This window comes from Oryctolagus cuniculus, chromosome 5, assembly GCF_964237555.1.
Source record: "Oryctolagus cuniculus chromosome 5, mOryCun1.1, whole genome shotgun sequence".
Taxonomy (NCBI): Eukaryota; Metazoa; Chordata; class Mammalia; order Lagomorpha; family Leporidae; genus Oryctolagus; species Oryctolagus cuniculus.
The window spans coordinates 41431679-41455491 of record NC_091436.1 but is presented as its reverse complement, the minus strand read 5'-3'; the positions used below and the strand labels follow the sequence as shown (position 1 = coordinate 41455491).

At 40.1% G+C, this 23813-nt stretch overlaps 1 protein-coding gene across 12 annotated transcripts in view; it reads right to left on the bottom strand.

Moving 5' to 3' along the window:
- Positions 1-272: 272 nt before the first annotated feature.
- PTPRK (protein tyrosine phosphatase receptor type K) overlaps positions 273-23813 on the bottom strand; it is a 591026-nt gene continuing 567485 nt past the window's right edge. For all 12 annotated transcript variants that reach the window (XM_051855347.2, XM_070073615.1, XM_070073617.1 and 9 more), the window contains 12 exons: positions 23748-23784; positions 21793-21890; positions 20866-20982; positions 18038-18192; positions 15903-16038; positions 14814-14963; positions 13738-13911; positions 10675-10806; positions 10404-10529; positions 5115-5278; positions 4347-4482; positions 273-1773 (listed from right to left, as the gene is read on the bottom strand). In XM_051855347.2, coding sequence (XP_051711307.1) covers positions 1720-1773; positions 4347-4482; positions 5115-5278; positions 10404-10529; positions 10675-10806; positions 13738-13911; positions 14814-14963; positions 15903-16038; positions 18038-18192; positions 20866-20982; positions 21793-21890; positions 23748-23784 — 1479 coding nt within the window. In that variant the 3' untranslated portion in view covers positions 273-1719. The remainder of the gene's footprint in view (positions 1774-4346; positions 4483-5114; positions 5279-10403; positions 10530-10674; positions 10807-13737; positions 13912-14813; positions 14964-15902; positions 16039-18037; positions 18193-20865; positions 20983-21792; positions 21891-23747; positions 23785-23813) is intronic.

Genomic DNA, 23813 nt, shown 5'->3' with positions numbered 1-23813 from the left:
TACACAAATGGATAGTGACATATAAATATAGAAGCTAAAAAACAAAACAAAAAAGGTCAAACTGACATCAAATCCCTGGCTGTTTCTTCTCCACTCACCTGGACTTTTTGATTGTCAATTTAGAGAATAAAAATAAAAGAAACTACAGCTTGAACTTTGGTCTTGCTTTTCATAGAATTTTCGTGGCTTACTGGTGTCAGTGTAAGAATACATTATTTATTTGGGAGTGGAGGCATGAAAATTAAGCAGAAAAAATGATGTGCAAACAACAATTGCTGTAATTATAAAAACTTTATTTCACTCTTACTTTAATTAAATCTCTATAAGCACCATGTCATGAACTGGCAATCTAGAAAGAGGACACTGGAATGCTTCAGTCAATAACAAACTGCAAGCTGATGATGTGAAGGTACAGCTACATGGAGCATGTGAACAAGACTACATTTAGCAAGGTTCATTTGAGAGTCCCCTGACAATGCACAAAAACAGAAACCTGGCATTGATTTGTTCACACTTACTACGGTCAGAACCGAAAGTCTGTGCATGTAAACATCACAAGAAACATTCTATCACCTTGACTGTTTTACAGTTTGCTAAAACTTGACCCTGAAAGCATAAACGTTGCCACTTCGATTTCTTGACCAGTGCTTGGCCACAGGCTGAAAGGATCGATTCCTTTAAAATTTAAATGATGCTTAAAGGATATTTTCAAAACTCCGCAAGTCATCAGCAGGACCTTTTAGTATGTGCATTTCTCATATATGATCACCAGAACCCTTGTTGGCCTCATGAAGTTGTGAAAAAGCTTACATTTTTCAACAAAATGTTTTCATTTGGTCCTAAATTCGAAGACCCACTTGCCAAGATGTTTTACATAAATTTAATTCACAAGCATGTACACAAGAGAAATCACTCTAAAGAACATTGCTTCCTGGTTTATGAATAAAAAGATTATCCTCTACTTACACTAGAACATACAAAAAATAAACTACAAAATCGTTTACAATTGATTTTAGCTAAATTAAAAGCTTTCTTCAGAAAAAAAAATGATTGTGTGGTGGTAGTATTTTAGCCATCAAAAAAAGGAATGTCAGTAACCAATAAATATAATGTGCTTTCTCCATATAGACATATTTACACTTGAGTCTTTGGCTTATGTTATTTTCTAAAAAGAATTTTAAATGATCCAGCCATCATTGCACATTAAAAGAAAATAAGCCAGTTATATATATTTATATATTTATATAGAGATCTGCTACACCTGAAACATATAAAAATGACTTTACTATGAATTTGCACAGCTTTGCTTTTCTTCCTTTAAAGATTCAACAGCTTTTATCTTAAAAAAAGGAGAGAAATTCGCCACATAGAAAGTATCAAGTCATGCAACACGTGGTGGCTGCTCTACTGAAACCAGGAGAGAAAAGGCTGCATATTCACTGTCCAAACACTCCTAAGTTCTCACCTGAATATGGTTCTTATTAAATATAATTTATGTGGCACGAACTGTTGATGCTTTAATACAGTAATAGAAACTAATTCAGTCCTTTTTTAAATTTAGATACACAACTTCATAAGAAAAATACTTTTACCTCTCAAATGTAAAAGTCTCCCACCCCCCACATCAAAATCTTTCTGCGCAGGCGTAACAGGTACAACAGCTGCTGGCTCGACAGATGACGGCGTTTCTGTCTGGGCGTACTTTAGAGTCTCACCCGACTAAGACGATTCCAGATACTCCAGAGCTACGTCATAGCAGAAACGGTACTGCTCCTGAAAGGTGTTACAACAAAGGATTGAGGGAATTAAGGAAAAGACTAACAGAGAATAACAGCTACCAAACGAAGACTTGCCAATCCGTTTACCCAGGGACTCATACTTTTTTTCTATACACAAGATTAATGTCTGAGCACACACGTATTTTACACTTGAGTCTACTGATGCTTTTCCTTTAAGGAAAAGGAACTGGATGTTAAAAAGACAATTTATCTTTTCTCTATATCACTTATTGGACTTTTTTTAAGGCTCAGTTTTTAAATCTGATCATAATAGTAATATCCGATCATTATAGAAAAATTTCTCAACACAGAAAAATATAAAGAATCAGAAAAGGAGCTATAATTCTATGAAAACACTGCCGTAATTTGAAGCATCCCTTTTTCATGCATATTTGAAATAGTAATTATTTTAGAATACGATTGCATATATATGACAGTATAACCATTTTACTTTAAAAAATTTAACATTGTTATGAGTGTTTTTCCATGTTATTGAACATATCATTTAACACTACATAAAGTATAATACATGGATTACTTATTAGCTTATTTTTATTTTTTTCAGTATCTTAACATGCTACAGTAAACATATGCTAATATTTTTGTTGTGTTTAACATTATTTCCTTAGGAGTTAAAAAGTCCTATCATATTAAACTGTGTTTTGCAATTTAAAGTTGAATTATAAGCTGTCAAAAGTTAACAAACTAGGCAATAAAACCTTCCCCAAGAAGTTTTTATCATTCCTCTCCTAATTACCAAGTACGTATGATTTAAACTAGCCTACCAATGGGGAAAGCGCACCCAAAGAACCAAACAGTGCTGGAAACAGTTCTCTCATGTAGTCTCTAGCAATTTCTTTATACTCTGAGTTTCCTTGCCACACTTGCTAGCTCAACTCCATGGCACACTGAGCTCATTATTAACTCAGTCATGATTCGTGTGATATGAATGTAAAGGAAAACAGTCAAGGATTTTGAAGATTCTAAAATAGAAGACATTAACCATTAACTCATTTTTTTTTATAAGTGGATAATGAGAGTTCAAGTTGAAATTTTTTTTTAAGATTTATTTTATTTATTTGAAAGAGTTACAGAGAGAGGTAGAGACAGAGAGAGATAGGTCTTCTATCTGCTGGTTCACTCCCCAATTGGCCACAACAGCCAGAGTTGTGCCAATCCAAAGCCAGGAGTCTCTTCCAGACCTCCCACGCGGGTGCAGGGGCCCAAGGATTTGGGCCATCTTCCACTGCCTTCCCAGGCCACAGCAGAGAGCTGGATCAGAAGAGGAGCAGCCGGGACTAGACGCCGGTGCTTCAGGCCAGGGCGTTAAGCTGCTGCACCACAGCGCCGGCCCCTCAAGTTGAAATTTTAAGCCCACAATGATTCCACTGATGATTTTAAGATTTGATCTGAGAGATGGAGGCAGAGTTTATATCAAGGCATCTTCATACTTCAGATGCAAGAATTTAAAGATGTAACCCATCTATTTTGCAAGCAGATCTGAGAGTTCTACCTCAAAATTATCTCAAATCCATCCACCTTTTTCCATTTCCATTGCTAACACCAGTCACAACCAAAATCCGCTTATCTAAACAGCTGCAAAAACCTAGTCAGAAGGCATGGACCAGATCGGGTTTGAGGACTTGTATAAAAGTCTGCTAGCACTTGTAAAAGTGAAACAGTAGAAACCCAACTGTTCAGATTTTGTCAGGAAGCAATGTACTTTGGTGTGAGCAATCCATGAGCAGGAAGTGGTGAAAATACTTCAAAGTTTACTGAATTTCTCATTTTAGTTATCTGATCATCTTGATACATATAGGGCAAGCAATGATGATGCCTTGGTTTCTATGGTTTACTTTTCTGTGAGTATAAACCATACAGTCTCTCACAGCCTAGAGCTTCCTCCAGATGAACCCCCCAGGCCGCACACTCACACCTAAAGGATCTTGTATTGCATGCTGTGTTCTGATTGTAGGAGCTTTGGAAACTCAGATGATATCATACTGTCATTTATATACAATCATATTTATTCTAAAATAAAATTGCCATCATGATAGTTTAACAATTTATAATCTGATCAGAAAATGAACACTAATGGATAATGCCTATGAAAAAATAAATTTCAGTTGCATTTTTAGAACATTGGATGTCTAAGGTACTGATGTACTAGGAAGTAAAACCTTCAGATGAATCTTTTACTTTCAATGAAATCATTATGTTTTAAAAATAACCAAGAATACAGCCTGGGTAGCAAGATTTATTCTTACTATAGTAGCGTTCACTATAGTTTACTGCAGAAAATAACTATTGGCTATAATAGAAAAAAATTTACACATTGCCCAAATTAAATGAAAATATGTTTTTTTCATTTTTAGCAATCTTTGTGATATGTGATTAAGCTTCTGTCAGTAGAGGAAGGTAATTAGCCAACTATCAACTGGGCAGGAAAGTCCCCAGAATGACTCATTTTACATCTGATTCCCTGTGTGCATAAAGTCAAATCAGTAAGTTTGTGTGAGACTACCCAATCTCTAAGACCCCTTTTAAGCCAAAGATTCCCTGACTCACCGGGGCTTCCACCATGTTGGGCTTGCTGTTCCTTAGTGTCTTCACCGCATGGAAGACATCAACAACATTTTGCCGTTTCACCATTTCAACCACGATGCCTATGGCACAGAACATGCCACTTCGTCCGCCACCATTTCTGAAAGCAAGCAAAGCAAAGGCATTGTAGATAGGAACTTTGAGAGTCACGGGTCACATCCACTTGTTCAGGGTAATGTCCGAAAGAATTTCCATCATATAAAAACGATCTGGTAATCTGTATTTACAAACAAATAAAAACTATGAGACAGAAAGATCTTTTTTTTTTTAAGATTTTTATTTATTTATTTGATAGAGTTATAGAGAGTGAGAGAGAGAGACAGAGAGAAAGGTCTTCCCTCCATTGGTTCACTCCCTAAATGGCCGCAACAGCCGGAGCTGTGCCAATCCAAAGCCAGGAGCCAGGTGCTTCTTCCTGGTCTCCCGTGTGGTTGCAGGGTCCCAAGTACTTGGGCCATCCTCCACTGCTATCCCAGGCCACAGCAGAGAGCTGGACTGGAAGAGGAGCAACCAGGACTAGAACCCGGCGCCCATATGGGATGCTGGCTCCGCAGGTGGAGGATTAACCTAGTGCGCCACCGCGCCAGCCCCAGAAAGATCGTTTTAAAACAGCCTCTGCAGGAGGTCTCTAAGATGTGAGTCAGAAATTCTTTTAATAAAGAAAATGCAAAGGCCAATGAGAAGATAAGCACCAAGGCCGCGCGCAGGGCCAGGCCTGGCTGTTGGACTCACAGGCAGTGGATGATCGTCCGACCTTCCCCTTCCTCACATTCCTCTTGCCACTTTTCCACCTGCAGTATCAGCTTCAAAAACGAACGTTTGGAGCCAGGCACTTCTCGATGAGAAGCCCACCCTAGATACTGAAACTGCTGCACCATCAGATAGCCTTCCTGGGGCTGTAGAGGAAAAAGGATTTTCATGAACATCAGTTGGGACAGCACTTCGTACTCAAAAGCACAACGTGCATGTCATTCACAATGCAAATAAAACTTGCAGTGGGTTGAGTGCAGCTGATGTACAAGGGGTCTTCATAAAGTTTGTGGGAAGTGCATATCATGGAGAAAGTATGCATGCACTTCAAAAATTGTTTGCACCAAAATAAACTTACCTTCTAATTCCATTTTTCTATGAACTTTTTGAAGGGCCCTTGTACACGAGAAATATTCTCAGTTATGGCAGGAGAAATATGGAAACTATCCTTTGTACTTGCTTTTCCTTCTCATATCTACAGCAGTTAGTTCCTATGATTACACTTCCTAAATAACTCAAGTTCATCTCCTTCTCTCTACTGACACCACTGCTCTCCTAATCACGAGTTATGATAATTAATTTCCTGCTCGATTTCCCTGAATAAACTTCGGTCTGTTTGCAATGCCTTCTTACTTCAGGCATCATGATTATTTTCAAATGCAAATTTGATCCTGTCATTCCTTGCTTTCATGGCTTTGAAATATCTTAGCAAAAACCCAAATCACAGTTATGACTTAAAAATCCTTACAAGATCTGGCTCCACCCCCTTCTTCAACTTCCCTTTTTCTTTAACACGCTCTTCAAGTTCTAGACACAGTGGCCTTATTAGTTCATTTTTCAAATCATTTCCTGCCTTGGGGAGTTTGCGTGTGGGGTCCTCTTGGCCTAGAAACTTTCTTGCCTGTGCTTCTCAATCCAAAAAATAGTGATCAGTTTGTCTTGAGTTTGCCTTGGACATTCTTGTTTTAGTACTGAAGTGCATGTGTTGTGGGAACAATTCTTCAAATTCTGACTTTAATACCAACATCTCAAAGTCTCCTTTGATCACTCAGCTATCAGCTACGGCAGTTTGTATTCTGTACATCTTTTCTGAAAAAATGGATCATAGTTGTCATAAAGACTATACACTTGTTTGTTTAATGTTTTTTTTCCTGATCAAATATAAGTATGTTAAGAAAAAGGGAAATCTCTCTGTCCCCTTCATCTCTGTTATCATTAGAAATTTGTACAATATTTTCCAAAGAGTAGAATTGTTCAAAGAATGACTCAAAATTTCAAACTCTGCAGTAAAAATATGAGCAAGAATATGAATAAAATATAAAACAGGCATTAATTTGAAGTGCCAATTGCAAGGGTGTCTTCTGGCAGGCCATGGGCCCTACTTGGTACAACACCCAACTTGTCATCGATGTATACTCAACACTTGGTCAGTGATAATAAATGACATTGGAAATAGAAAAAAAAAATCATGCACTAGTAAGGACCAGGATCATCAAATGTAGAGGAAGAAAAACTAACCAAGAAATAAATATGCTAACAAAAAATGTAATACAGACTTCAGTTCCTAGAATAATTTTCATGTAACCAGCTCAATTCACAGACAAGTCTTTGTTTGGTAGTGTCGCTCCCCCTCTTCGTGGAGGAACGACACTAAATCCTGCCTAGGCTTCATATCCGAGTCACGGCACCATTATGTCGCTCCCCCTCTTCGTGGAGGAACGACACAGGACCCTGCGCTGTTCTTTCGTCTGCTCGGCCCTCCCCGGGTTTGCTGCTGGTTCTTCCCGGGTTGGCTACTATCCCTTCCACCTCCGTGGAAGGGCAGTTCCCCCTGGCCGCATTCCCCACTTCCGCAGGGGAGCGGCACACCGCCGGCCGGCTTTCTCGGGGGCTGCACGGGTTCCCTCAGATGTTCCCCATAGATGTTCCTGGTGCATGCCGTCTCTCTCCTCCTTTATAGTCCTCCTCCGCCAATCCCAACTCGGCTGAGTACGCTGCTCTCCAATCAGGAGCAAGTCCTACAGTTAATTGGTTGAACTGGAGGCAGCTGTGCGGAAGCTGTTTACTTCTCTCCCAGCGCCATATTGTGGGAGAGCAGATGCATAGAATAAGTCCTAATTCGAGTAACTTAGTCCAGTCCGGATTGCTCCCCACAGATCCCCCTTTCTTTTTATTTTTTAGCGTTGATACGCGCCTGTCTTCGGTGTCCCGCGGAACACACTCTGCTCTACTTGCTAGAGTTGCCACAGGCTCTTACAAGTCCTATCAATCAGGAAAACCGAATCCGGGTCCTCTCTTCGCCATTGTGAGGAGGTTTTTAGGCGCTGATGCGTGCCTGTGTTCGGTGCCCTGCAGCGCATGCTCTGCTCTGCTAGAACTGCCTGCAGGTGTTTACAAAACCTATCAGGCAAACCGAATCCAAGCCTTCTCATTGCCGTATTGTGGGGGAGACTTATTAGTGTTGGTTTGTGCCTATCTTCGGTGACCTGCGGCTAGCCGCCCAGGTGCTCATCGCCTCACTAATCGGGCAGACCGAATCCAAGCCTTCTAATTGGCATGTTGAGGGGAGGCCTTATTTTTCTCTATTTCTCTATCTCCGGGCATTCCTACCTCTCCCATTTCACTTCTATCTTCCAGCATTCCCATTTCTCTTTTACTTCACTTCCAAACTTCTGTTTCTCTTATCCCTGCGGCTTTCCGGCACCTCGCCCCGCCGGCGGGTTCCCGGCTCTGCGCCGCTTCAGCCCGCACGCCTCTCTCATCTGCGCAACTTCCCGGCTTTGCGCGGCTCGGCTTGGCGCGCTCCGCGGCCTCCACGCTTAACCCTTTCGCGTCTGAACCACGGCCTACGCCAGCGTTCCCTATCTATTCACGCCCCGTGCTCTCTCTGCACGCGGCGGCTTCCGCGAGTAACACAGCGTAGCTCACGTGTCCGCCACTAGGATTCAATCTAAGTTCCCCGGGCTAGCCTGGCGAATTCAACCCAGCGTACGTCTCCGCCCCACGATTTGGCTTCCCGTCCTTTGCTCCCCGGGCTAATCAGACGGATCCCAATCTGGCTTACGTCTCAGCTTCTGGTTTCAACTTTTCGCCCCCTATTCCCGGGCTAACTTGAGAATCCCAAAGTGGCTTTCGTATCCGCCTCGGCCTGCCCCCCGCGGCTTCAATTTCCCTAACATTTTTCTCTACCCGGTATGTTTCCCTAAGTTTTCTTCCAACAATATTCCTCCCTCATTTCTCCTGGCCTCTCCCCACAGTCCGCGACTGAGCCTGTTTGTTCTAGCTTTCACTTTCGCTTTCGACCTTAGAGATTTCTCCCAGCTTCCCCCCGTAGTCCGTATCCGAGTCTATGCCTAGGCTTTCAATAGCTTCTTCCGGCACCCTTTTCGTCCGGCTTTTCCCTAGGCTGTTTGCTAGTCTCTCTCTCCGGTATTTTCCCAATTCTTCCCGTTTCTTCCCGTTTCTTCCCTCCTAAGTTTCATATCCGTCCTAAGTTTCCTATCCGTTCTAGGTTTCCTATCCGTCCTGTGTTTTCTATCCGAGTCAGGTTTCCTATCCGAGTCACGGCACCATTATGTCGCTCCCCCTCTTCGTGGAGGAACGACACTAAATCCTGCCTAGGCTTCATATCCGAGTCACGGCACCATTATGTCGCTCCCCCTCTTCGTGGAGGAACGACACAGGACCCTGCGCTGTTCTTTCGTCTGCTCGGCCCTCCCCGGGTTTGCTGCTGGTTCTTCCCGGGTTGGCTACTATCCCTTCCACCTCCGTGGAAGGGCAGTTCCCCCTGGCCGCATTCCCCACTTCCGCAGGGGAGCGGCACACCGCCGGCCGGCTTTCTCGGGGGCTGCACGGGTTCCCTCAGATGTTCCCCATAGATGTTCCTGGTGCATGCCGTCTCTCTCCTCCTTTATAGTCCTCCTCCGCCAATCCCAACTCGGCTGAGTACGCTGCTCTCCAATCAGGAGCAAGTCCTACAGTTAATTGGTTGAACTGGAGGCAGCTGTGCGGAAGCTGTTTACTTCTCTCCCAGCGCCATATTGTGGGAGAGCAGATGCATAGAATAAGTCCTAATTCGAGTAACTTAGTCCAGTCCGGATTGCTCCCCACATGGTAGCAATGGTTTCTCAGCTAAAATATTACTGGAACCATAATGTAACAGATGTGCAGACATAATGAGATTCCATTTAAATTAACATCTAAGCTATGTATGAATATTATGACGTGACTGAAGTTATCTTTTTTCTCTTTACTGAAATGAACAGCAGAGCTGGATATAACTTTATCCCTTACTCATATATATATATCATATATATATATCATATATATATATAGATTTATTAGGCCCACATATAGTCATTTTGATAGACAAAATAATGAAACATGAAAATCCTGATTTATAGTCAAAATAGCACATACACAAAAAGATGGTGTTTTGAGAAACAGAGCTATCTTTCCCTTTAAATGATGCATAATTCCATGGAAGCTATTAATGTGTTCCTTTCAAATTCTGCTTGCTATCTGGTTACATGATCTCAACAGCTTTTATTAGTACTTGATTTCTTTTGAAGGAGAGAAAAGCCAAGTGTTAGTTATTTAGTACGTAGCACATGAAGAGTCAGGAAAAAGACTTCCCAGGGACCCAGTTGTTCACTTTGCTCCTAGGGAAAGGCACAGCAGTGGCAACACTGACTCTCCCTTTAGGTCTGGGCAGACCCAGAGGTTGGGAATTTAGAAAGATGAAACTGGGGAACAAAAGAGAGTCAATGTTGCCCTGATTGACCTCTCTTTCAGGAGGGGATTCCTCTCTTGCACACAGGACTTGCAAAAGCGATGCGGAACCCCCCTACAATGGCGGATCGATACTCCTGTCTGTCATTATGATGGTGCGCTTATTTTTCAATCAGAGGACTCTTCTGATTGGATGTCAGTTCTAACAAGACATCCTAAAAATGAGTCTACATATGCTCAGGGGCCAGGCTCAGACTATCAAACTTGACTGAACGAGTGCATCGGAATCTGCATTTCCAGATGGAATATGTTGTCTAGTAACTGACCAGAAAACCAAGCTTGCAGCATTTCTACTTTCCTGCATTTGGAATGCGTTTTTGTTCTACTACTAAGACAAAAGATGATCACGTGCTTTGAGATGGGTTATGCAGTGCTTATTAATTCCACTCTCCCTGTTGTCTGAATGGAATTATACCCCATCATAGTTACAATCTCCTGGTTTGGAATCAGTTCAGTTAGAAAGACCCCAAAATGACTTACTCTCGTTAAATTGCATATCCTAAAAATCCGGTTGATAACATCACAATCCATTGAACAAGACATACATTCCACTTGGATAGGGCCATATCGTAGCATCCCTTCTTCTGGCCAGTACTGAGGGCAGCCCTAGATGATGATCAATGTTTTTCAAGAAAAAGAAAACAAGCATTATTTTCTTTTTAATTAGGTACTATAAAGCAGATTTTAGCCTTTTATTATTACTTTATTTCGTTGTGTGCAAGAACACAAAAGCAAAATCACAGTTATTAACCTGGGACAAGTCGACTTCATTTAACATCACAATGGAGGTACAGCCATAATCATACACTAATCTCCAGAAGTCTTTCACAGTGTTCGGCAGAGGGTATTGTGTGACGATGAAAGCAGCTGGTTGCCTGTAGCTCTGTGGAGAAGCCAAATAGATGGAGAGACATAAGAACTTCAATGCATGATCAGTTATACGAACAGATTTAATAACACTTCAGCAGAGGATCGGTAAGAGATGGAGCCAGAATGCTGCTTAGCCATGGAGTAATAGATTTTGAATGTGCTAGAATTAAAAATGAGTCAGATTGGCGGGGAGACTTAGATGCCACCAAAGCAATTTGAGGAAAGATTGAGTTTTTATCTTACTGAGAAAACACTGGGTAAACACAATAGAAGAAATGAAAGAATTTCTTGAGGTTAAGATCCACCACGAGGCGCCTGCTGGGCTGTTTCAATTTTCCAAAGGCAATGAATGAGCTCTGAGAGACTAAAGATAAAGTAAGCACAACATCCCCAGCACATCTGGCTCCTTGTTTACCAAGTGCCTCTTGATTGGGACACAATCAATGTATTATTTCTTTGCAGAGGGATGAGTGGTAAAAGCAAAGTTTATCTCACCTGGGCAATCTGTCATTTTGTTAACTGCTGGACTACTCTAAAATAGAACCATATAATTCTACACAGTGATTACAACTGTTTGTAAAAATAAAAATAACTAGACAGTTGCCAGGGATAAGTTTCTCTATGCAGAGAAAAACTGTCAATGATATCCTAACTCATTTGTGTCATACTAATAACAGGTGTTTGGCCGGCGTCGCAGCTTACTAGGCTAATCCTCCACCTTGCGGCACCGGCACACAAGCTTCTAGTCCTGGTCGGGGCGCCGGATTCTGTCCCGGTTGCCCCTCTTCCAGGCCAGCTCTCTGCTGTGGCCAGGGAGTGCAGTGGAGGATGGCCCAAGTGCTTGGGCCCTGCACCCGCATTGGAGACCAGGAGAAGCACTTGGCTCCTGCCATCGGATCAGCACGGTGCGCCGGCCACAGCGAGCAGGCCGCGGTGGCCATTGGAGGGTGAACCAACGGCAAAGGAAGACCTCTCTCTCTGTCTCTCTCTCTCACTGTCCACTCTGCCCGTAAAACAAAACAAAACAAAACAAAACAAAACAAAGTGTCTTCCCATTGTTAAGGAAACTGATCCTTGGACTTCACTGATGCTACCTCCACTGGAGAATGGCTATTAACCATGGCATTCCATTCCATGAAGCCTGCAGGAAAAATATGAGTAGAAGGTAATTCACCTTCTACTTATAAATGACCTCCAAAACCTTACAAGTTACACCTGGGAATGGGATGAGTATCTCCGAATAAAGGTATGAAGGTTCATGAGAAATTATCAGAACAGTGTTTTTCTTCCATTTAGATAGCAGGGTAGGCTGACAGATATTGACTCAGTTTTTGAGTCACAGGGAGATGTATGGTGATGAGATGAGAAGGGAGGGCCCTCGAGTTTTCCTCTCTCCTCTGTAAATGCAAGAGCACATATAATGTTTTGTAATCACAGACTATTTGGCATTCTCTCCTAAAACATCACAGGCCTGCCTAACAGGTTTTTAACACGAATGCTGGGGGCAAGAGGCAAGGCGAAGTGTAGTGTTGAGCAATAGCCCTGTTCTTGTACATCAAACCATTCTTACTTCTCCGAAGACTTAGTTACATTAACAAACCCACAACGCAGCTTCGGCTATGAAACCTGTCTCTGTGGAATCTTGGGGCATTAAGCAAACAGAGGGAAGGAGTAGAAAATAAGGTTTCAGTATTTATATGCAAAAGAAGACAAACTGGAAATTGAGAAACAAGTTGACCAAGATGATGAAGATGAAAAATTCAAACCTATCAATACTTTTTCCAATAATATTTTTTTTCTTTTTCTTTTTCACACATCCTTTTTCATTCCATATCCACACTCAGAAATGAAAAGGTGTCTGCCTCTCAAGACAACTAGCACGAGAAGGATAAAATTAGCATCCAGTGTGACTTCAGTGGCAGGGAGTAGTGGTCAGCAAGACTCCATCACAGCAAGGCCGGAAGCTGTTCATTTGAGCTTGCTTTGACACGCGTCTCTGCTCCACAGCACAAAAGAGAGCACAGTACCTGCCTAGGACCAGAAGTGAAATGTGGGCTTTTCTAAGTCTCCACTAGTAGGCTTACAATTTACAGATGACAGTTCTATCAAACAGAATAGGAGCAACAGCCTAGCTTCATCACAGTAGGAAAGGGATGACCCCTGACTCCTCCTCTCACCCTGCCAAGTTTTTTTTCCCCCTCGGTAAGGGAAAAGGCAAAAGTGAGAAACGAAGGTGATATATTGTTTAAAAGAATTCTGAACAATAATAGCCTTCTTGTTTCTTCCCAAGGAAATCAAAGTCAGGAAGCTAAAGACTTAATTTAAAACCCTCTTTCCATGTTGTGCTGTCTGCAGCAGCTAACACCCTGAGTATATGTGGGGGCATCTGTAGTTTATGAAGATTAGAATGGGGCTAAATAGTTCTTTCATTATGATAGGTGTGTTAACAAGATATCTTCCGTGCCTTCCCTAGTTACTTACAAATAGCCTTTGTTATAAAATACTTTGTAGTTGAAAACAAGTTAGCTGTGAATTCCTGGAACATTAAATGTCAGAGATAAAAGTTTCCAAAATTAACAACTTTGGTAGGACATGGCATTTTGTAATTTTTGAAAATTAATTCCGGACTACATCCAAAATAGGTAGGCTATAATTTTCTTTTCTGAAAGAAATTGATATGAGAAACATAACGAATCACTTCTTAAACAGGAACTGAAAGTCAAGCCCCACATCTATCCTAAAGCTATAAAAATAATTGTTCCTAAAATTCTTGTAGGGAAAATTGCAAATTCTTCTCCAGAAAAGTATATATTTCAAAAAAGAAAGTTCCCAATTTTCTCTTTTAGGCTATTTTAATTTCCTAGGAAAGAAAACTAGCTACTGTTCGGTTGCCTTACGTAGATTTTCATGGCACTTTATGCTAACAAAGAGGGCAGTCTCTTACGTCCATAAGAGCAGCATTGATGTAGTTACTGCTCTCCCCATCAATTGTAATTAAAAAAGGCAGACATCTGTCAGGTGGCAGCATGTCCATGAAACGGTTCTTGTCATGGTTCCTTGGCAGGCACGCTATACTGCAGTCTTCAGCTTGTAGTCGAGGGGTGACTGAATTCAAAGTCTAAAAAGAAAAGAGACCCCAGGTTAAAAGACGGTGACCCATTTAATAGCATAACGTGGATCCATTAAGCATTCAGGAGGCCAAGTGGAAAGTGAAGGATCTGTGTAAGGCAAACGGCATCTGCCCTTATGACAGGCTGATAGACCTTGTAGTTAAAGCTAATGAAGAAACAAGACACACAGTGTTCGGTGTGCCTCTTCTTAAAGGAAAGAGGAAGTCACATGACACAGCTACCTGCAGAATGCAATGCCTGACCAAACACAATACAATCTGGACCATGTACGATGAGGCTGGCACTTCCGGGTTGGACACTGTCATGTGTGCTCACGTTCTGCCATACCATGTTTGAAGACAGACTGTGGCGTGCCAGAAAGAGCCCTAGACTGTGGCATGTCAGAAAGAGCCCTACACCAAGAATCAAAACATTAGTTTTCTAAAGCTATCCTTGACTTCATTTTCGCCCTCCTTCAGGGATGTTTTAAGGCCAGTGAAAACATTTGGGGCTATTTAGAGACAAAATTAAATGCAAACTTCAGTTAATATTATTAATGTGCTTGATCTCTTCATATTGTGATTGACATGGAAGGTCAAAATCCATAAAGCTGCATGAAAAAAGGCTATAAATACACAGAAATCTCCACCGAATCTGACTTTTATGATATCTTTTCCCCATTCTCTTCCCTGAGCCTGAACTCATATGCCCTTCAGGGTACAACAGATAAGAGCTCATTAATACAAAAGTGACTCCATAATACATATAATGAAAGAGACAGGCATTATATTATACTTAAAATAGGGTAAAAGGTTATAAATTTGACTTGAAAGCCCTTCCTTGAAAGAACTGTTAGTTCCTTGAAGAAATTATAGTAAGTCACAAAAGAGGCTTTAGAAATAGTCAATACCTGAAATTCATCTTTGAGATGTGAAGAGTTGGTCTGGGAGTCTATTCTAATCATATCAAAATATGCAGCTTTAAATTCACAGACAGGTATGGCAGTTTCTCCACATAAGCAGGCTTCCAAAATTGCATCATGAATAAAAATGTACTGTTCCTATTCAAAGAAAGAAAATGTCACGCTATTTTAACAAAACTTTTTTTCAAAGTTAGAGAAACAAATAATTGTCTTTTTTTAAAAAAGATTTATTTATTTATTTATTTGGAAGTTGGAGTTATACAGACTGAGAAAGAGAGGCAGAGAGAGAGAGAGAGAAAGAGAGAGAAAGAGAGAGAGAGGTCCTGTATCTGCTGGTTCACTCCCCAAATGGCCGCAATGGCCAGAGCTGCGCTGATCCAAAGTCAGGAGCCAGAAGCTTCTTCTGGGTCAACTACATGGGTACAGGGGCCCAAGCACTTGGGCCATCTTCTACTGCTTTCCCAGGCCATAGCAGAGAGCTGGATCGGAAGTAGAGCAGGCAGGACTTGAACTGACGCCCATATGGGATGCCGGCACTCAAAGCGGCGGCTTTACCTACTATGCCACAGTGCTGGCTCCACAAATAATTTTATATCTATGAACTGTTAATTAAAATACATGGGTCGGGCATTCAGCCTAGCAGTTAAAATGCCACCCCCCGTATTGGGGGCACTGGATTCAACACCAGGTTCCAGTTCATGACTGCTGCTTTCTGCTAACGCAGTCTCTTGAGATGCAGCACTAGTGACTCAGGTCATTGGGTTCTTGCCTCCTCTGAGAATGTTCTGGAAAGCCTTCCCAGCTCCTGATTCTTGCCTCAACAAAGCCCTGACCCTTGCAGGCAGCTGAGTGAACCAATGGATGGGACCTTTCTGGCTGTTTGCTGTCTCTGACTCTGCACTCAAATAAATACAAATATTTTCCTACACAATTTAGTTGGCTAAAATTGATTATATATGAAAAACATCTACCCTTGTTTGATAAATGTTGGAAGTCCTCCCCCCACACCACCACCAAGAAAACAAAACAAAACAAAACAAAGTCGACTAGAGGTGAACTAGAGGTGAATCAACCTACCTCTGTCTGGACCATGTTGATGCGACGAGATCGTAAGGCTTTGACGCAGTTGTAGATGTCAACAACACCTTCTCTTTCAGCCATGTCCAACATGATGTCAATCACAATGTAACAGCCAGTTCGTCCAGCACCGGCACTGAAAAACAATGAAATTCAACAAACTTTAAGAAGTATATTTCTCTTTGTAACTTGAATTAAGATTTCTTCTATAGTCAGATAGGTGGACTCAACCGATTTTAACAACATGAAAACATGAAATTTGTCATGCTGTGTAAAAACATTGATTAAATAAAGGCTTTCACACAGAGCATCTGTTTTGTGTAAACTGAAGATAAGGAGGAAGGGTTTCAATCATTGCCACATGGAAAATGATACATAAATGTTATTCCAGTTCCACACCTCCTTCATAGACTCTTCATTTAATGTAAATTTAATACACATGTTTTTGACTCTTAGAATTAAGGCAGACTCCTGCTTTTGCAACAGACATACAGAATGAAAAACTGCCACCCTCCATGATGCAAAAATACCAGTGCATTCCCTTAGAAACCCTTGTAAGATGCTGAGGTGCAATAATTTTTAGAACCTTTAAGTTGGAAATCTGAAAAGCTGTAATTCAGAGGAAATGTGATGGTGTGGGTGGGAAAGAGATGGTGATTATCAAAGGGAGGAGGGCTGATAGTAGAAAGAATATTTGAATTGTCACCTGAAGGGAAAAATGAAAATGAGTTATTACATTCCTAACAGGTCACAAAGATAGCCACTGTCTCACTGCATTTAATTCACAATGCTGAACAATAACATACTTTGATAATAATTTTACTCTTTTAGAATGTTTATGCAATTTTATATACAGATGTCATTGAAGCAAACAAGATAATGTTTTTTGGAGAAGTCACTTTGTATTCAGCATCTTCTTTTCCAAAAATTTAGAGATTCCTCAGAGAAAAATGTCACTTCTGTTTCTAGAGAGTATCTGAGAAACCTGAAGCACTCCTGAAGCAAGAAATTCCTAAGAAAATAAGCTTGTATGATAAATCCCTGAATTGAAAACCTATCTGTCTCATCTTCCAAGTTCACAGATGGGCTGCTAATGTTATTTCTTTGTTTTCCAGATTTGGTCACTTCCCTTACACTCACTGTTCTTTTAGAAATTTAAGCAAAAGATATTGTGGCTGTCTACGTTTTCCTCCTCACATCTTCTCAATCACTGTTCCCAGGCTTGGAGACAGGTAAAGTAATTGAAGAGAACATCAGATTTCTTGAGGAGGCTTGAAATGAGGATTTTTTTTAAGGTATATAGAATCTTGTCCTTCTGGGATGTCTTAAGTTTATTTCATTCTCTGCTATCTGCCTCCCTCCACCCCAGCTTTTCTTATACATGGTCATCTAAGTCCCACATAGGTTGGAAAAAATGCTTAAGTACAACTTATTATGGAGGAGATAATATTTGAGAAGAGTGTGCAGCCTTAAAAGAAACCTTTTCTGAATACTTACTTTTCTGGTCACATCTCAAAATGAGACCATGTAAATTGCTTTTAGTGTCTCTGAATGTGTGTGTTTTAACAGAAGTTTCTAATCAGAGCAAAGTCTGGATGCAATGTTCATGTTTTCTGCTTATATTTGCTGAATCCCACTGATGTAGTTTTCAAGGTCTTCTAATGGATGGCATTTAAATTTTTTTTTAAATTAGCTGTGTTGCAGCACAAATTCTTGCATTTAAGCCATTTAGTAAGTCTGTATATCTCAAATTTAGCTTTAAAAGCTGGGATTCTATTGAGAATTTACTAGATTGGCAAAAAATCTCTACTTTAACCATCTATTCCATACAATATGGGATTTGCAAGAGTGATAAAAACAAAAACAAAAAATACAAATATTGTCACTAAAAGGCAGAGTTTCTACACTTGCACTTGAATATATCATTATACCCATCAGGATGAATATGTGTATATTGAAAATTTCCATTTTATAACTTACTAACAGGTAAGTTTTATTTCTATTTCACATGATCTAGTACGTGGAAGGTGGAATTTTATAAGTATACATTAATTTTTCTGCTTAAATATCTTGTCTTGATACGCTTAAAAAAAAGCAGCTGACAGCATATAGCCAACAACATTAACACCTCTCACCTGCAATGCACAACAATAGGGCCAGCACTAGGAGGGTTGGACAGCTTGACCCGCCGGATGAAGGACAGCAGCCCTGTAGCGTGGTATGGCACCCCATGGTCAGGCCAGCCCGTGAAATGGAACTGCTTAACTTCCCGGATTTCACTGTACCCTCTCTGCACGGACGGAAAGAAGAGTTTTTAAAAGGATGAAAATAAAGCCATTAAACACAATTACTGGTATTAGACTCGAATTACAATAGCAAAAATGATAAAGTTACCAAAGATCACACCTTTTCTAAAAGAGGGTGCTGTCCTCACATGGCCTAAGAATTACCTTAATGGTGAGGCAACTGTCAAAGAAAGAAAATGTGAAGTCTTTCTACATTATATAAGTCTGAGTAAATTTTATTGACCTTGACAATCTGTTTCTAACTGGGAGTGACAAAAATCATTAGGGGAAAAGGAGGAAATGGAAAAGCTACAATGCTGCCCTGTTGACCCAAGGCACTGAGTTCTTCAGTGGTGTATAAAAGCAGCCTTCCAGCTTCTCACCTCACAAAGAGATTTTCATGCCTTGCTTATCCAGGTTGAAAATGGTTTTAAAGCACAGCGTGTAGGGATTTTCCGGGAGAGTGCTACTCTAGATTGGTTTGTGAAAATACACAGACAGCTAAACTGTTCTATAGGCAAACTATTTTTCTTAGCTCTGTGAAAGAATTCAGTACATAGAGTATTATTTGTAATAACAAAAACAGCAGAATGAAAGACGCAAGGCATCCACTGTGCTTCTCTCCTGCTGGGTTAGTTTAAGAGAATCCTTACCGCACAGGTTAAAGCTCTTTCCTTCCTTTTTGTTAAGTCTATAGATTGGGGTAGCTTGGAGAGCATACATGAAATACTGAAGAATTCATTTTTAAAAATTCACATTTGTTGCAAAAAAACCCACAACCTATATGATTTTTACTCTACTGTTAGCTATCTATGCTATCTCAATCTCACATGTTCGGTCAGAAAAGGAAAAAAGCATTACACAAAGTAAACTAAATTGAAAACTGAATTTAGATTCTATCTTATGCAGACCAATAACAGCAAAATCTTGGAAGAAGGAGTTATGTTTTATAATTCTTTTAAGGTCCAGTTCCTAGCTCAACAGCCTATACAAAGCAGGGCAACAAATAATTAGAGTAGTCACAATGATAAACATTATCATGAAATTATACAAATGAAAAAAAATCACATTTGTTATTTTTCATGTCAACCTCAGTGAAAAGGATCATAAATTATTTTAAGACTTGATTTTACACTTCACCATCCCTGTTTCATGGACTTTATAGCCTTTTTCTTTCTCTTACATTACTGGTTTTGCTCTTTACACTAAATTTTCATATCAGGCAGTACATGTACAACTACCATTTTTAATTAAATTTTCCTGAGTAATTTTCTAATATGTGGTTCCTCAAAAAATTAAGAAAATAGAAATCAATATTGTTCTAATTAAGATTATGCTAATTCTTATAATGATAGTAACATCAGTACTCCCCATTTTCTAGCATACTGCATGTCTTCAATTTTGATCTAATTTTATGTTCTCAATACACTTTTTTGTTTTTATTCAAGTAGGACTTACATCTTTTCTATTAAAAATATTCCAGTCAAATTTAGAATGCTATTGTGAAGGATTTTAATGTTATTTCCATTTATTGCTATATAAGGAAAAGCTATGATTTATGAATTTTACAGTCATTTAAATGCAGTTTTATTAGTTCCATTTCAAAATATTTTCTCATTTTTTGGTATTAAAGCATTTCAAGTCAAATAATTTTGTGTTATCTAATGGTTCATACAGTTTCTTCCTTTGGCGGTGGTATTTCATTCTAAAACCTCCAAAAATGTTTAATACTTGTCGCTCCCCGTCTTCGTGGAGGAGCAACACTGAACCCTGCCTAGGCTTCATATCCGAGTCACGGCACCATTATGTCGCTCCCCGTCTTCGTGGAGGAATGACACAGGACCCTGCGCTGTTCTTTCGTCTGCTCGGCCCTTCCCGGGTTTGCTGCTGGTTCTTCCCGGGTTGGCTACTGTCCCTTCCACCTCTGTGGAAGGGCGGTTCCCCCTGGCCACTTTCCCCACTTCCGCAGGGGAGTGGCACACCACCGGCCGGCTCTCTCGGGGGCTGCACAGGTGTTCCCCTTAGATGTTCCCGTTTGATGTTCCTGGTGCATGCCGTCTCTCTCCTCCTTTATAGTCCTCCTCCGCCAATCCCAACTCGGCTGCCCACACGCTGAGTACGCTGCTCTCCTCCAATCAGGAGCAGGATCAGCTCCTGGAGGTCAGCACTCAAGTTGGCAAGAGGCAGCTGCGTAGAAGCTGTTTTCTCCTCTCCCAGCGCCATATTGTGGGAGAGCAGATGCATAGAATAAGTCTTAATTCCAGTAACTCAGTCCAGTCCGGGTTGCTCCTCACAATACTAGTTACTATGATTACCCACACCACATTACTGATTATAAAAATGACAATAGTCTATATTAGTTTATTGTAGTAAATTAATAATCTTTAGTTTTTCACTCCTTAACATGTGTGCTACCAGTTATTATTGAATCATATTCATCATGTTTGGGAAGTCTTCATTTTCCTAATTACAGGATGACCATAAATGTATTTAAATAAATACATTTAACTGCATTAATCTATCAATAAAATAACAATGTTGCTACTTTGGTATACCAACATAAAATATCCTGTTAGAATTACCACTATAGTTGAAATATCTTCGCATTCTTAGAAAAAAAAACCCATGACTTATCATTTTGTCATTATTTCCTAAATTCATTGCAGGACTCAACTTACTCTTTCCAGGGTGAATGTCCTAACTACATATTCAGCAAGTGGTTCCATTTCTACACAAGTTACTTTGAAGTCACCATAAACTTCAGTATCATCAGGCCAATATTTATAGCATTTAACCTACATGAAAAAAGAATACAAAGGTAAACTGAATACATCATAACGCACATTAACCAAGATGATTTAATTCCGGGAATAACTCTTTTTTTTTTTTTCTTTTTGACAGGCAGAGTGGACAGTGAGAGAGAGAGACAGAGAGAAAGGTGTTCCTTTTCCGTTGGTTCACCCCACAATGGCCGCTGTGGCCGGCGTGCTGCAGCCAGCGCACCGCACTGATCTGAAGCCAGGAGCCAGGTGCTTCTTCTGGTCTCCCATGCTGTTGCAGGGCCCAAGGACTTGGGCCATTCTCCACTGCACTCCGGGCCACAGCAGAGAGCTGGACTGGAAGAGGAGCAACCGGGACAGAACCCAGAGCCCCAACAGGGACTAGAACCCGGCGCCCCGATTGGGACTAGAACCCAGTGTGCCGGCGCCACAGGTGGAGGATTAACCTATTGAGCCGTGGCACTGGCCCAGGAATAACTCTTTAAATTGCAGTTATAACACAGTTTTAACAAATGTATAAATAAGAAAAAAAATCGATTACATGATAAAGACTTCCATAGTCTCTTATACAACCCTAATCAATTAAATTTTAGTATAAAATCAAAGCTTATTTTATTACTCAATAAGAATCAAATAATTTCTCAGACATTAGATGTCCACTTAGAAACACACAATGGAAATACTGTATCTATAACAAATTTAAACAATTAGATAACATTATATTTTAAGTGTACTACATGTTGCTTCCTGAATTTTCATGCATAGGACTATGTTGTATGTGTATATGTATGTGTGTGTTTGTATGTGTATTTTTTTTTCTCTTACCCGGCCAACTTCAACTAAATTTGTAACCATTACAATGCAGGCAGACTGTTCTTGCCATATCATTCTCCAGAAATCATACACGGTTTCATGAACTGGGCCTATAAAATATTAATTTTGATATTATGTTGTCAGAGAAATTTCATAGTTAGTAATAAGTTTAGATAAGATAAAAAGCTGAAAAAATGAAAATATAAATATAAATAATAGTCACTGAAAATACTTAAATTTTGTTCATATCTAAGTACACTTCACAGCATGAATATAAATATATAACATGATTTCTCTTTTTGTTTGTTTTTTCAATTTATGTCCTGTACTTTCCAATTTAGAAGTCACATCAGTTCATCTTCAAAACATATGTGAAAAAAACCAACATAAATTATCAATTCGTCATCCATCATTATAAATCATGTGTTTAGCCATTATGAAGAAGCATCCTTACATCCAAGAAACATTCTTATCTTATCATAGAATTTCAACTCCATACAGCTAAAGTATGTACTGGGCCACACTTACTCAATATCATAAAATGAATATGTTTGATACTATGGCTGCTCATCCTATCATTACTGAGTATACAATAAACTCAGTTACTAAAAGGATATGTGAAAACAGAAAATGACCTCTGTCAAAGGAGCAAATATAGTTTTTGTTTCACTTTTCTTTTGTATAAAATAGATGTGCAAGTTTCTCTTCCAATGGCCAGTTGTCAGTCTGGAAAGACAACTAAGGAGTTTTGCTGTTGCTGTTGTTTATTTGGATACTTGTTCCCCAGACAATTACTGTAAGAAAAACTCCCCTATTTTCTTCTTATTTTCCTTGAAGAATGAACCTGACTAAATTCCTTCCAGCTCTGTTTTGTCTTAGTCTTCATTTGTCAAAACATTGCTGGAAGACAGTATAACAACTCATATAACACTATTACATTCCAGGCTGATAAACTACCCTACAAGAAGACAGGTGGGGGGCCAGTGCTGTGGCACAAAGGGTAAAGCCACCACCCGAGATGCTGGCATCCCATGTGGGTGCCAGTTCGTGTCCTGGCTTCTCCACTTCTGATTCACCTTCCTGCTAGTGGCCTGGAAAAGCAATGGAAGATGGCCCAAGAGCTTGATCCTTTGCCACCTGCATGGGAGATCCAGATGAAGCTCCTGACCCTTGGTTTCTGCCTGGCCCAGCCACTGCCATTGCAGCCATCTGGGGAGTGAACCAGCAGATGGAAGACCTCTCTCTTTCATTCTCTCTCTCTCTCTGCATGTAATGCTGATGTTCAAATAAATACATAAATATTTAAAAAAAGACAAGCACCTTATATAGGAGGAGACCTCTCTTCTCTTTAATCAAAAATAGTATTTCCTCAGGAGAGGCATTTGGCAGGGTGTCTAAGATGCCTGTGTCCCACACTGGAGTGTGCGGGTTGGATTCCTGCTTCCAGTTCCTAACTCCAGCTTCCTGCCAAGTCAGGCCCTTGGAGGCAGCATGTTAACTGGGTTGCTGCTACTCACATAACAGACCTGGAACTGCCTTCTTTGTTCCTGTCTTCTACCTGGCCAGGGCCAGGTCCAACCTCGGTTAGTGTGGGCATTTTATGGATGAACCAGCTCCTGGGAGCTCTGTCTACCTCACAAATAACAAATACTTTCCAAAAGTTTACAAAACAAGTAATTTTTTTTTTGCTTAACACTATTCACTAGTGCTCTGAGACCTTGATTATCAGTACACAAATTTTTAGAAAAACTACCAGCAGCTTCTCTTTCACATTAATTAGAAAATAAATCAAGCTTAAATTTATGTCTTACATAGATTAAAAAATATGCTATATAAATGAGTTAAAAACACTATTAGAATAAACATTTTTCTTTTTTTTAATTAATTCAAATAAAATTACAAAAAGCTTGTCTGGATAAATACACAAGTTAATTTAATCTACAATATTTAAAATGACAAAGTTTTACCTTGAGTGGCAATATAGTGGCTTGGTCTTTGGTAGCCCTAAAATAGGGAGACAAATTTGTTATTAT